Below are 14729 nucleotides of genomic sequence, written 5' to 3' on the forward strand. Positions count from 1 at the left end.
TACAGTGCACCAATAGTGTTCCCATTTAATGAGATCACATTCAGTGCACCTGATTAACAAGTGATTAATGGCTAAGTGCATTCGGCTCTCATTCACACTGATCGTGTATGGGATGATCACCAACCCTTGAAATGTTTGCCATAGCTTAATGTGAACAGATTATTGCTCTGTTTGTTTACGTTTATTCAGTTCATTCACGAGAGATTTAAGTGAGCAGAAAGAGACGATGGCTTAGAGAGAGAAAGACGCATTTGCAAATATCCAAAGTCTGCGCTAATAGTTCATTACAGCTGATGTTAGTCATAATGTTGCATCATGAAGCATGTTTTCAAAGAGAACTGCTGCTCATCACTGTGAACATATAACCAGATTCATAGCTCCAGACACAGATACGGAGGGACAATAAAAAGAAAAAGTAAGAACGATAAGGAAACTACAGAGAAAAAGAAAGAGGAAGATGGAGAGAAAAGAGGCAAAGAAACAATATGCATGAAGACAGTGAGGAGAGAGAAGTGAAGGGACAGGAGGCGGGATGAAGTGGACGTGGGATTAGAAAAGATAAAAGCGAGTGGAGGGTCAGGAAGACGGACGATGAAGAGACAAGCTGTGTCGATATCTCAGTAATTATTCATGCAGGCCAATCCCCTAAAGACCTGACGTATCTTTCTGTCCCCTCATCCCCGCCCTCCTCCCTCACTTTCATTTAATTCCCTCAATCTCACTTTTCCTCCTCCTCATCTTCGTCACCTCTTCTGCACCCTGCCGGCATGAGCTCTGTTTAAACTCAAGAGGCAAAAACACAATGAAAAGCAGCGCAACCTTGAAATTAGCGTGTGTGTGCGTGTGTGTGTGTGTGTGTGTGTGTGTGTGTGTGTGTGTGTGTGTGTGTCTGTATGTCTCATCTCCTTCTCTCTCCCTCTCATCTCTATTTGGTCTCCTAGCAACCCAGGAAGCTGTAGGTAATTATACGGAAGATATTGATCTCTAGGTTTTCGGTCCCTTCTCCATGTGCCCCCCCGCCTCTCTTTCTCATCTCCCTCCTACTCTTTCTCTCAATTTCTGTTAATTTCCCACTTTTAATTTCCTTTTAATCCTTTCCTTTTGATAGCTGCTGCAGAAGACGACTTCACTTTTTTTTTTTTTTTTTTTTTTTGGTCATGCAGAGCAGCGTTATCGTGTGTCCGGCAGCGCAGGACTCGGAGGAATCTGGACGGCTGAACTCAGTCATCGTCGGACTGCTCAGCCAAAGGCATGCAGAATAATGTGCTGATGCTTATTACCATGACAACGTGACAAGAAAAGTTATACGGCAGACGTCTTAAAGTGACAATTTGGTGGTGAGAGTTGTGCCCGAAATGTAACACTGTTAGGTTAGTGAGTAATGATCAGCGTTAAACAGGTGATTTACAGTCTAATTTCCCCGTCTGCTCATAATGGTGAGCATCTTAATAACCTTCCAACTCTGTGTGTGTGCGTGTGCGTGCGTGCGTGTGCGTGTGTGTGAGTCAATGAATGACCGCCATTGGTCTTCCCACATGCTGCCACACTTTTATTGCTCTAACTATTATTGCACATTCGACTGCGCGAACCTCTTTTACTCCTTTATCCTCCTGTCTGCCTTATTGCTTCTATACACACACACACACACACACACACACACACACCCCATCTCTCATTCTCCCAGGGTTTAATTTATGTTGATCCCATCTGTCAGGAAAAGCTGACATCACACACCAGTTATTTATATACGTACGTGTGTTCACGTGTGTGTGCGTGTGTGTGTGTGTGTGTGTGTGTGCGCGCGCACACTCCTGATGACATGCTATTGTGTCCCTCACCCCCGGACTGTATCATCGCCTGTAGTGCTCACGCTCTTCTTCTTCTCTGCTCTCCTCTCTTCATTCCTCTCAGTCTCCTGTAACGCTACCTGAATTCCCTACATGAGCGTGTGAGTGCAGCTTTTTCATGAACACACACTCTGCTGTTGTTCAAATAAAGCAGCCAGAACATGTTGTAATGGAACAGATATTCTGTGCCGCCCAAGGAGCTTGATACAAGTACGGTACAGTTATTATAATACAATCCGGGTTCCAAAAAAGTTCCAAAGACATTGTATAAAGCATAAAATATAACATGATCATCTGACATATGCTCAATTGAAAACACTACAAAGACAATGTATTTAATGTTTGACCTCATCAGCTTCAATGATTTTTATAAATATCTTGGTATTCTGAATTTGATGCAGCAAACATGTTTCAAACATGTTGAGACAGGGGCAACAGAAGACTGGGAAAGATGTGGAACGCTCCAAAAACACCTGAGCCTGATTCCACAGGTAATCAGGTTGATTGGTAACAGGTGAGAGTATCGTGATTGGGCATGAGAGGAGCGTCCTCCAAAGGCTCAGTCGTTCACACAGGGTTCCAACCTGTTTTTGGAATCAGGGCTCTGAGTAAAAACCAGCATTAATTTCTCGTACTAGTTTATGTTCTACCACATTTCAGCTAGCTCATGTTACATTGATCATACTGGTGTTCCCTCCAGCCCATAAGCTGTAATGAGATCTGCATCGTTGCTTTGCAGATTGAGATGATCAATTAAAAACAAACGATTGACATACTATATCCTTGACACAGCACGTATCATTTACAGGTTAAACTGTGGCTCCAAACCATTTTGGCTTGTGACCCCTTGTGAAACAGCAGTGTTTAATTAGGGCCCTTTTTCACATTTTGGATGTCTGTGAGTGGGTAGAAGTTCTACCAAGCAGACATTTCTCCTCTATTTAAATAATCGTTCAAGTCTAAAAAATGAATACAAACTAGTGTATCTGGACATTTTCTTCATTCCTTTCCCCTTAATCGTCTCACAGCCTCTCAGACTGTGACCCTTTGGAGGGGTTCCTTGCTTGGGGACCACTGACGGGACAAAACTATGAAAATCATTTACACTATAATGATATCAGTCACAGCAGCTGTCCTGTTTCTTCTTCTTCTTCTGTTACTTCTGATATTAAAAAGGATAATTCATCCCAAAGTCAGAAACACATTTTCTTCACTCTCACCTGTAAACAGCTATTCATCCATCTACACTGTTTCAGAGTGAGCTGCTGAGTTCTGGAGATATCGGCTGTAGTGATGTCTGCTTTCTCTGGAATACAGTGGAACAAGATTGGACTCAGCTTGTGTTTCTCCAGAAAGCCCAAAAAAATACATTTAAAAAACTCAAAAGCAACATCAGCCAGTATCTCCAGAGCCCAGCAACCCACTCCAAAACAGTCTTAATGGAGAAATATCGCTACAGGTAAGAAAAACGTTGCTGATAATACTTCTGTGCTTTCACTTTAGTGGGATTTTAATGAGGGATTTTTACTTGAAATGGAGTATTTTTACACTAATGTACTGGAACTTTAGCCTAACAAACATCTGCGCTGGTGAAAGTGCTGCTTGCGTGTGTCCTCATTCCTCTCTGCCACAGGTAGGTCACGGCGACAGACGCTCCTATAAGCAGATTTATCAGAACATCTCCAAGACTCCCTTTGCGGTCTCGCGAGTGAGTATTTTCAGCAAACCCAAAGCGCTGAAGATCAAAGTGAAGCTTTTAATAGTTGTTATTTAGCGACATGATTGTTGATGAGCATCACAATTGCAAACAAGAAGCACTCGAGCTGCCTCATCTTCCCTGATTTTTTATCCCCCCCCCCCCCTCATTGAAATGCAAATCTATGCAGCAAGCCTCCAAAATCTAATCAGACCATCCCTTCTAATGGGTCACCTGTAGTGTGAGTACTAAGTCTTTGTCATGAGCTTTCATTGAGTATATTGTACTCACAGGATTTTGTACACACACACACACACACACACACACACACACACACACACACGCACATGTATGAAGTATCATGGTATGAAAATAAAAATCTGGGTCTTAAACTATTTCCAGAAAAGCTGGGTGATGATGTCACCGCATTGGCATCTTTTGAGGCCTCAAAAGATTTTTTTTTTTGGGGTCAGTTTGTTGAGAAACGTGGAGGAACTCTAACAAAGTAAGAGCACTTGAAGCTAAACTTGGCGTCTGCAGTCCGTGTCTTCAGTGTTCGTCATGTGTTTTCCCTCATGTGGGTTTCTTTTTAGCACTGACCCCAGACTGTAGCTGGCACAGAGAGTTTCCAGTTGTCAGATTGGACTTCCTTATCTGCAGAACTGACAGCGCTGTGGTTCAGCATATGAGTTCAAACACTGCCTCTGTGAGCTGCTGTTGCCATGAGTGCAATTACAGATGAGATTGAATAATTCCTAATGTTGCTGCGGTCACCCAGAGTGATTACAAACCTGCCTTTGGGAACCGCCATGAAACACTGCTGGATGTGAATAAGAGAGAAGAGCGACATCTGCTGCCCACAGTGGTGCATCGCTCACTAAACTAAAGTAGAGCTTGTTGTTCTTTTACAGAGAAATATGAGGCAGCAATGTTGTGTTTTATAATTCATCCCAGCTGACGTTTGTCTAAAGAGTTCAATCAGTCTTTCTGTGCCTCTCTGTGGTGTCGGATCTCAATTTCCTGTGGCTTTATCTGCCGGAAACCACACCAGCTCTGATGTTTCACTGCTGTTTGACAAAATTATGATCAAAGTTTGGCCTCCATGGAAAATCAAAACAGAGAAAATTATGTTTCATCATGTTTTGTTTTAATAATATATCAGAAAACATTCTGGGCACTGTAAAGTAGCTTATATCTAATCTTGCAATACATCACTTGAAGCCACATTAAAACAGACAAAAGAGCAGATAATAAAAAAAAAATCTAAATATTCTTTATAAAACGAGCGAAAGCTTTGGAGATGAATCATGGGTTACCGCCACATCACCACGTCTGCTCGGCTCAGCGAGCATTAAAGTGGTGTCGAAACATAACAGTGGATCAGTCAGATCTGGTCACGGTTCTGGCGTGGACCCCCTTTTTGGCCTTCATGATGTTCTTCACCCAGTCCACAGACGGGTCCACACAGAACATGCCGCCGTTCTTCATCGTGACACTGAAGCAGAGACAAAGATTGTTGGTACCGTTTGCTTGAGAGTTTGGTTGAAGTTTAGTAAGAGGAGATAAGACACTCACACCACAGCCGTCTTGGAACAGCGCTCGTCTGTGTGTCTGTAGCTCACCACCTTGTTCTTAGGCAGCTTTGTGGAGTAAAAGGCGAAACAGCACTCATCTGGACTGAAGCTGTCTGTGAAACCAAGAGAGAAGCACAAATGTTACAGACAGAAAGAGAGATTTCCATTTAACCAACACACAAATGCACCGTGCCACCTGTAAGAAGAAGAAGAAGAAGAATCGGGGGGAGACATTCCCCTTTATTTGTCACACAGCTGATATAATTCAACATTTTGCATTTGTCAATGTTGTTATCGTATCAGGATTTATGAAAATACAAACATCTGCTGCAAAATGTTATTCTTTTTAATGCATCGACTGATAATAATGCTTTGACTGATAATGAGAAACTTTTTCCCTCCCAACACTCAGAGATGAAAGCATGTAAACTTTATTAGGCTTTAAAAAGTGTCGTTATTATCGCTGTAATCTCTTTTTAAATTATGGAACCGTATCATTGATTATTTTGATCTTTTATAATAACAAATAATTACAGAAGTGCAATGCAGTCAGCTTACGTTCAGATGCCAGGACAGCGAGGGACGACAAAAGCAAGATACAGGCCATCAGAATGATGGGTTTCTTCATCATCATCATCATCTTGATTGCTTCTGTTGTCAGCTTGACCTGCCCGTCGCGTTGTCTTCTTTCTGTCTGCGTCACTTTCTTTGTCCTGCACTTTTATTATGCTGCCGCGTGCGTGTGTGTGTGTGTGTGTGTGTGGCTGAAAGCATGGGTGACAAAACAGCTTCCATGACAAATAAAAGAAATAAGCTGAAGCAGCTTGCAAACTAGTTGCGGTCATGTGGTCAACGCTTCTCAGTAAAGAGAGGCGACAGAGGAGTGGGGGGGTGGAGGGTGCTGTGGGTGAGAACAGATTCTATGAAATGAAGACAGCATATCTCCACCTCACTCACTGTGTGTGTGTGTGTGTGTGTGTGTGTGTGTGTGTGTGTGTGTGTGTGTGTGTGTGTGTGTGTGTGTGACTGTGTGTGTGTGTGTGTGTGTGTGTGTGTGTGTGTGCAGATGCACTGTGGTTTTTAGCTCCTCTTCCTGCGGCTGGTTCATGTGGTTTTATTTTTTAAAAGTATGATTTTAAATATGATATCAAATGATGAAACGTGATAGTATCTTAAGTCATATGTGTGAACATGTTGGCATAAATAAGGTCTATATCAAGAGCAGTTACACAGCGTGATTGAAATCTGTCACTCATACTTTAAAGCGCTGTGTGCACGTGGCAGGTTAAGAATTAAACTTCAGTTAGAGTTTTATTTTCAAGTCTTTCTTCTTAATAGTTGAAAATCAAGGGATGTAAAAAAATGTGTTTTGCTGTGTGACTGGTGAGTTTTTATGACAAAGGTTGGTTATTTACTGTATGTCTATATTGTTCTGCAGCACTTTTATAGTATTTTGGAGCATGTCAAATGGAAAAAAAATCAGCATCAGTGGTGGACAGTGGGGAACAAGCTGTATTTATGCATGAATCTCAGGCATTTTAAGAAAATTTAAAGGCGTTTTCGACTATATTATTCACATTTCTCTATTGGAGTTTACTTTTCAAAATTCGTCACAACACTGAATGTCATATCCAGAATACACCAATGCAACCAAAACACTTTGTGCTAACAGTAATGCTGTGTTCATTATATATTGAGTACAACTAACAACAGGAAGCATTACCATCAGTGTCACTTTTGTCTTTGGAGATGTATAATTTATTTATCTTTAACCCATATTCCATTACAACAAAAAGATGGGCACTTCACTGCTGCATTGTCTGTGCTACCTTACAGTGTATGTCACAGAAATGAATTAGAAATATTGCAATATGCTTCAATAGGATTCATCATTTTGTGAGTGGGTCTCATCCGAGATGGCATCTGTGTTGTGGGAGTGTTGGATCGTTCAGCTGTGACCTCAATAGTGCATTTTGATGCCTCTATTCCTCAGTAAAAGCGAAAGATTAAACTAGATTTATGTCTAAACACGTAAAGAGTCCTGTTAGCAAGGTTAGCACCAGCACTGTTTTAGCCATGTCCACCATTGCTCCCTCCCATCCGTCAAATGTCCTGCTGAGGTTGCCAGCACAGCCTCCAGGACAGCGGAAGTGGCGTCACAATGTATGTTAGCTTCTCGAATGAAAAACACAAGCTAGAGAAAGTTTTTTGATACTAGAGAGAGGACAGGAAACGGGGGGACGGAGGTGGGGGATGTCCCCTGCTGGTCTTAAACAGGGTACGCTGCGGTTTCATGGTCAGCAGCACCTGAACCTGTAAGCCACGTAGCATGACACACATGAGCATAGCCGTGCAACATGTCAGCGTCATGTGATGTTATTTTCTCTTGAGAAAAGAATGAAGGTTGGAGCGTCAGTTACTTCGCTGGAGACGGCCTGACTGATCTGTGTCTTACCTGTTAGCTCAGTACAGGTGTGGACGGTTGGGCATTTGTAGAATTGAAGGGATTGAAGGCATTTGGTACTTTATATACATACAGACCATACAGACTAATAAAATGCACACGCACGCACAAACGCAAACCCCGGAGGCTGGCTGCTGCAGACATCTGCTAACTAAAACTGAAACCTGTGGTTTGTAGCAGAGGCAGGTGAACAATGCAAGAATGCACTAACTTGGATGTGTGAAAACCAGTAGAGTAAAATATAAATAAAAATAGTGAATCTAAATCTTATATTAACTCAGACATGGTTGAGACATTGTTTGCTGCATGTAGTGTAGCCTCAAAACTGCTTCAGCCCAACTATAGCCTTTAGGAGAGTGTACAGGTGAGACCTTGAGACCAAAGAGAAAATTTACATGAACAGAAATCAGCCTTTTAAGTCATGTTGTGTCAAATTCGACCCCAAAAAATAATCTCAGTTTTACAAATGAACATGTTCGCTGATCTTGGGTGGTAGAGCTAAAAATGTGGGGGGTGGGGAGGTTGTACGAAGCCTTCTGTGGAAGGATCGGCGCAAAGACTCGGAAGTCTGCTCAGATGACATCACTTGACCAAACTGATGTCTGGTTTGGAAAGAGTGACATGGAAGGAAAGTCCGCCTCACAGGCGCAGGTAATGTGGGTGGAGAGGGTGGTGGGGCGAGCAGGGCGTAGTTTGCCAGCATCACAGATTAGTTTATTTTAGCGTCTGACCTTTGCGGTTCTTTTCTGATTTTTGCCTCCTCAGCAAAAGCTCCATCTAAATTCATCAAAGCACAGAAGTAGTCGGCCGAGGAAATGAGCTTCAATTAGAAAATTAAAAAGTTAAATTAGTTGTTCTTCGTGGAAAGTGGAAACCCAGCAGGCACCAGTGTTGCTCAGCATGTGGTGCTTGTCTCTGGCAGAGTAATGCTGAGGTGGTGAGTCTGACTCTGGAGCAAATAACAACATGTGTCACATAATGCTAGCAGACAAATTACACTTAATTAAATTAATTAAGACTTCTTCCTCTCCTGTTTCTTTAATTCTGTTGATATATGACACACAGAAAAGGCCTAATGTTGTATTCATTAATGAACTTTAGGTGCTGGTTGGTGGATTTTCTCACTGTTTGACACACCCTGATTCCAGTCTTAATGCTAAGCTAAGCTAACTGACTGGAGCCTTATGTTTAGCAGATCGTGAGAGTGGAATCAGTCGACGCTGTCAGGCTTATAAAGAACTGACTGGAAACAGCGATGATTTTATTTTAGCAGATGTCAGTGACCCTGTCATCGTGTGGTGGTGGTCCAAAAACACACATGGGTAGTTCAGCGGCGGTGTGGTTCCACAGGAGCTCTATGTTCCTGTGCAAGTCAGGTGAACAGGAGAAACGAAACTGTGTTTTTGAGTCAGAACATATTGAGTGGTTTTCATTTTGATTCAGAGTAAATGAAGGATTCAGTTCAAACTATGTTCTACTGTGTAATCTTTAAAATGAAAGTAGCTGCATGCACCACTGAAGCATATGATGAATTTAGGTGGCCTTAAAGAAACATCATCTTTGTGATCTAATCTGGAGGCCGCATCTTGCAGTTTGTGCTTTCAGACCTTTATTCTTTTCAAATACATTGTTCTTACATGGTGCATTTTACGAAATGCACGTATGCTCAATCTATCATAAACTAATCATCAGAGACCAGCAGCTCATTTTCACCACAAGGCTCCATCGTAGGTGACAATGACCTTGACTACAACACTTGTGACTGATTGCAAATGTGCTGATAATGAGACTGATATACAAATGACCAACTAGAAGAAATACCAAATACCAGTAACCTTAAACAATCAAGGTATAAACATTCAAATGTGTCCTCCAGATTTTGCCGTATTTGATTTACACTATATTTACCTCAATCCACCTTACATAGAAGACATCATAAACTGTTGTGGACATGTGACTGTGAGGCCTGAAGCTTTACTCTGAGTGACCACTGTGGGGCAGCAGAGTCACATGGAGAGGACAGTGACTTTAAAAGGAATTTAGTCTTTTGCTGTTTCCTTTTTTTCTGTTACTTCTAACAGCTTATCGATGATCTTTGGATAGTAGCATGATTTTTTCAGTTTGTGTGTCTGTATTTGTGTTAACACCAGACAGATTAGACTGCATCCTCAGTAAATCATAGAGGGACATTTGAAAGCTCAGGTATTTTCTCTTGGGGTGTGTAAGATGTGGGTTTGATCTGGAATAGGATGGGACATGATTCCTGAATATCAGGAATGAAGAAAAGCCAAGTGTGATAATGCTTTTTTTTTTTTTTTTCAAGCTTTTACTACCACAGTGTTTATATTTAAGCTTTGAGTTTGACGATGTATCCTGTCTGTCTGTTAAAGAGGAAAACATTTAGCAAACAATAACCACCGTCTCCTCTCTGCACATCCTCTCGCCGTCCTGGCTCTTGACCAGTTCAGATAACAGACGCTCATTCATCAAGTGATACAGAGTTCCCTCCGTTTTCTACCCGCGTGCTGCCTCACCAGGACGACTGCCCTGCACGCCAGAAAAATGCTCAGCCCTCACGCAAACAGACAGCAAAGCAAAATACGACATTAAAGCACAACACATTCTTTTATGAGGCCGGGAACATGTCAGTCAAAGCAGGCGTAAATCACAAGAGGAGCAGGGATTGATGGTGGGAAGTGATCCAGAGGTGTGTTTGAATACATGCAATGAACTAAAAAGGGCTGCATTTAATCTGCACTTTAAAAGAAATAATGTTAGTATGAAGTTTAAATGAGATCATTTAAGTGGGAAACCACTGGAGGACACCAGTGACAGGGCTGCTGTAGCAGTGAAAACTGATTTAAAAACAACTAAAGTGACTCTGAAGTATTGGTTTTAAACTGAGTTTGGTCCCTGGAACTCACTGTGCTCAAAATTATCAACTTCAGTAAGAATAATAGTGATGACTGGTGTCCGTCCACGCCTGAATAAATGAGCTCTGCCGTCTGCAGCTGAGTCAGTCTGGTGCCTGTTCTCCTCAGAAACCTCGATAACGTATCAGAGAATTCCTCATTCAGACAACTCTTACATAACAATGATGAAAACTCTGCTCCTGCCTGCCGCGCACACACTCCTCCACTCACGTACATAACATTAAAATCAGCTCCTTAAATTGGCTTTGGACCAGAGTAGTAAACAGTGGAGGAGGAAGTATTCAGATCACATACTTTCGTAAAACACTGTGAAAATACTCCATCTCAAGTAAAAGTCCTGCATTTAAAACATTAATTAAGTAAAAGTTTGTAAGTATTACAAGCAAAATGTACTTATGGTATGAAAAGTAAACGTATTCGTTGTGCAGTAAAATGCTTCCTGTCAGTGTTTTACTGTCTTATATATCACTGCTGCATTAATGTGTATGTTGTATTTTACTGCTGTAGATGCTTATGGTGTAGCTCATTTGAACCATACATACTGTTTGCTCGTTTGATTTGCAGCAATGCATCATATTCTATAAGATCATCGTATGGTTGTAGTGTCACTTTCCTGTGAGAACCACACATCTCCAAAAAGTCTTCAGCTTTGTGACGATGCATTTTCCAGCTAATCCAAGAGGGGTTTTAAACATTTATTTCTCTTAAGAAGTAGGAGAACATTTACGTAATCCTTCAGTTTATCACAAACATTCAAAATATGGCACATTTGGAGATATGTGGATTTCACTGGACAGGAAGGGTATGAAGAATTTAGTGGTAGTGGTAATGTAGTGGAGTAAAAAGTGCCTCTGATATGTAGTGGAGTAGAGGTGTAAGGTTGCATAGAATGAAAAATACTCAAGTGAAGTACAAGAACCTCAAATTTGTACTTGAGTAAATGCACTTATGCACTTAAAAAGATGTCAGGTTGCTTCATGAGAAAGTAGAATATCTGAGCTGTGTCTTGTTTTGAGTAAATGAAAAAAAAACTGAAGCTTGACATTTTATCTGAGGTTCTCATACAGCGACATCCTGAAGGTTAACAGTCAGGGCTTTCAGGTGGAAACGGCACCACATTAGAGGAAATATCAGATCACAACAGTGTGATATGTTGTCTTATCACACTGTGTAACGAGGATGTTGTTTTCTTTCCCAGAGATATCTCCACGCCGGAGACTTTAGAACATCTAAAACGAGAGATCAGGAAAATAACTAACCAGCGACGGCAGTGTAGGACGATACGCTCGTGTTATTTTGAGCTGCCGAGCGTTTCTTTACGGAAGAAATTCTTAATTTAACACGACAATGAACTTTAGTCGCACACCCCAAGAGTCTGAAATAGCATCGTAACTGTGTTAAAAGTTCGGTTAAATTTGTTTTCAGGTCAAAAGTTGGTATATTTATGAAATGTTTCCTGCTTTCTGAACAATGATGCTTGTTATTTCAAAGGTCGAAGGTCAGGCTTGTTTGGCAAGTCTCAAAAACCACAAGAGACTCTGACCAACCTGAGATGGACGTACGCCATAGCATTCACAGAAATGAACGAATGCGTCGTGTGTGTGTGTGTGTGTGTGTGTGTGTGTGTGTGTGTGTGTGTGTGTGTGTGTGTGTGTGTGTGTGTGTGTGTGTTTTCACAGGATGTTGACCTCGTCCATGGCCTCTGTTTTAGCCAGGAAGAGGTTCAAGGAATGGCCACCAGGACTTGGGGTTACTTTTAAAGTGCAGCACACACACACACACACACACACACACACACACACACACAAACACTTAGGCCTTTTTTACACACTAATTCTGGAGGCATCGTGTCCTCAGGTTGTCCGTCTGTCCGTCGTCCCGTTCTTGTGAACACGACATCTCAGGAACACGTTGACGCACACTTGGGCTCAAGGATGAACTGATTAGATTTTGGTGGTCGAAGGTCAAAGGTCACTGTGACCTCACAAAACATGTTTTTGGCCATAACTCAAGAATCCATATGCTTATTATGCAAAAGATTGTGACCATATTTCACATTTGGGCAGATCCTGAATTGTTGACACTAATCTTGGGTGTCCACCCTCGAAACTGTGCTGATTGTAGAGATCTTCTGCACTGCTGGGCTGAAGAACTTAATACCTTTTATTAAATTCCTTCAAAGTCTTCGCCACATATCTTATATGAGTCTGGACAGTCTGGATGTAAACTGCAACTTGACTGGTTGGCGGAGGCGTACAACCACGAGGCGGCTTTAATTTGAGTTCTGTTTGTTATCGTCTCCCGCTCTCACACTTTCTGGCACCATGGAGACAAAGAGTAATTAACAGCAGGGTGTCACCACTCGGCCGACCTTGTGACCACTCCACCCTCGAGCACACACGCATCAAAGCAGCGATGAGCTGTGACTCAGAGAGAGTCACAAGTGGTTGTGTCAGATACTCAGGTTGGAGCCAGGCTCACTCCGCAGAGTGAATTAGCAGTGTCTGTCCATGTTAAGCTGGTGTGGGATCATATCCTTGTCCATGAACCAGCAAATCCTGTTGGTCGGTTGGTTGGTTGAGCTGCCTGCACAGTGGGGATAAATGTGGGGGGTTGTGCATCCTCCTGATGAAGCTCATCACCAGCAGCTGGCACTAGAGCTGTCACAGAGGAGACATGTGTCTGTCTGCAGGCCTTCTCAGGCTGGACAGCTTTACTAATGGACAGAACTGAAGATGAAAAACAGAGGAAGAATGGCCACATTTAAAGGGCCAGTGTGGAGGATTTAGAGGAATCTACTGGCAGAAATGGAAATATTCATAACATGTTTCATTAAAAATAGTTTTGTTAGCTTAGAATGAGGGAGTGGATCTTTGTCCATGTCCGCCTTTGTGTTTTATGCTAGCTTCGCTGCCACAGTATGTTTTCTTACACGATCTGAAAGGGAGGGGTGGGGGGAACACACACTGGTCCTTTAACTTAAAGTTTGGTTTTAAAGGACCAGTATGTAGCAGTTAGTGGCATCTAGTGGTGAGGTTGCAAATTCCTGGACTACTTGGAAGAGGACCCACTCCCCCTGTAGCTATAAAGAGCTCATTCTAAGATACAGAAAATGCAAAACATTCCTTTTCGAGAATAGATCCCTCTGAATCTCCCTGCACAGGCACGAAAGTTCAAATTCATTTTTCAAAGAGATCAGTTGAAAAAAGATTAAGAACACAAGAAACACTCAGGTCATACACAGGTCACATGTCACATACAATGTGGTTTGATGCGTGCATGTGCTGCTGAGCACTTTGTAGATCACCGTAAAGGTCACCAGCAAACCCACCGCACATCTGCCTCTGCTACAGGAAGAAGCCGTATGCAGCACAACATGTTATACAATCACAACACGTTTCATGTACAATGTGTACTGCAATTTCTAAGAAAGCTCACACAGCATTTCCACTAAATGAAGCAAAATCAGATGTGATCACCCATTATATTCAGTCATTAAGATGATTAATGCCGTCTGAAATACGGTACATGAATAAGCTGATGTAGCACTGATTATCTATTATGTAAGGTGTTTATTGTAATCAAATCAGTCAATAACTCTCTTCTTCTCTCTCTCTCATGTATGTGTGTGTGTTTGTGTTTGTGTGTGTGTGTGTGTGTGTGTGTGTGTTTGAGAGCATCATCTACACCCAGTGCTCTGAGATACCAGTTCCCTCGTGTGTCTGCATGTATACTTTAAACCCTGATGTATAGCTTCCCGCGTCCGCCAGACAAACACACACATCCATCATGCACATTCACTGCACGCAACCACACACACACACACACAAACACACACACATTCATATATCACTGTTGACAGACGCCCCACATCTATTACCACTGACAAACCAGCTCAAGACATACCGTTCTGCCTCCTGCAGAGATAAGACCCCATCCAAAACTGGAAACACTTTTTCTCACTCCAGATGCTTTCTCCTCTGTCGCTCTTTCTCTCTCGTGTGTTTCCGCTCTTTCTCCATCTCATTCCTCTACACTTTCCAGGAAAGACTAAAATACGACACTTAAAATAGTTATCCTGTGTCTTCTTTCCCCTATTACTTAATTTTAGTTTATTTTGTCCGTTTTATGATCTAGGGACAGTTGCCTGACCACTGACCGCTACAATGCTCACACACACAAATACAGAATCAAAGTTGACTCTTGCAAGTTTGA

The 14729-nt window shown here is 42.0% G+C and overlaps 1 protein-coding gene across 1 annotated transcript; it reads right to left on the reverse strand.

Annotated features, from left to right (window-relative positions):
* Positions 1-4727: 4727 nt before the first annotated feature.
* LOC143336529 (C-C motif chemokine 14-like) lies at positions 4728-5789 on the reverse strand. Its single transcript, XM_076756755.1, has 3 exons — positions 5676-5789; positions 5119-5230; positions 4728-5038 (listed from the first exon to the last, which is right to left on the reverse strand). Exons 1-3 carry the CDS (start codon positions 5755-5757, stop codon positions 4924-4926), a joined length of 309 nt encoding a protein of 102 aa, XP_076612870.1. The 5' UTR covers positions 5758-5789; the 3' UTR covers positions 4728-4923.
* Positions 5790-14729: the final 8940 nt, after the last annotated feature.

The sequence above is a fragment of the Chaetodon auriga genome, chromosome 18 (assembly GCF_051107435.1).
Source record: "Chaetodon auriga isolate fChaAug3 chromosome 18, fChaAug3.hap1, whole genome shotgun sequence".
NCBI lineage: Eukaryota > Metazoa > Chordata > Actinopteri > Chaetodontiformes > Chaetodontidae > Chaetodon > Chaetodon auriga.

Bases quoted from the DNA above. Each gene is read 5' to 3' on its own strand.
- LOC143336529 (XM_076756755.1), bottom strand. From the start codon at position 5,757: ATGATGATGATGATGAAGAAACCCATCATTCTGATGGCCTGTATCTTG. The intron at 5,231-5,675 runs GTAAGCTGACTG...TTGGTTTCACAG, and splicing joins CGCTGTCCTGGCATCTGAAC to ACAGCTTCAGTCCAGATGAG. The intron at 5,039-5,118 runs GTGAGTGTCTTA...TCTCTGCTTCAG, and splicing joins TGTTCCAAGACGGCTGTGGT to TGTCACGATGAAGAACGGCG.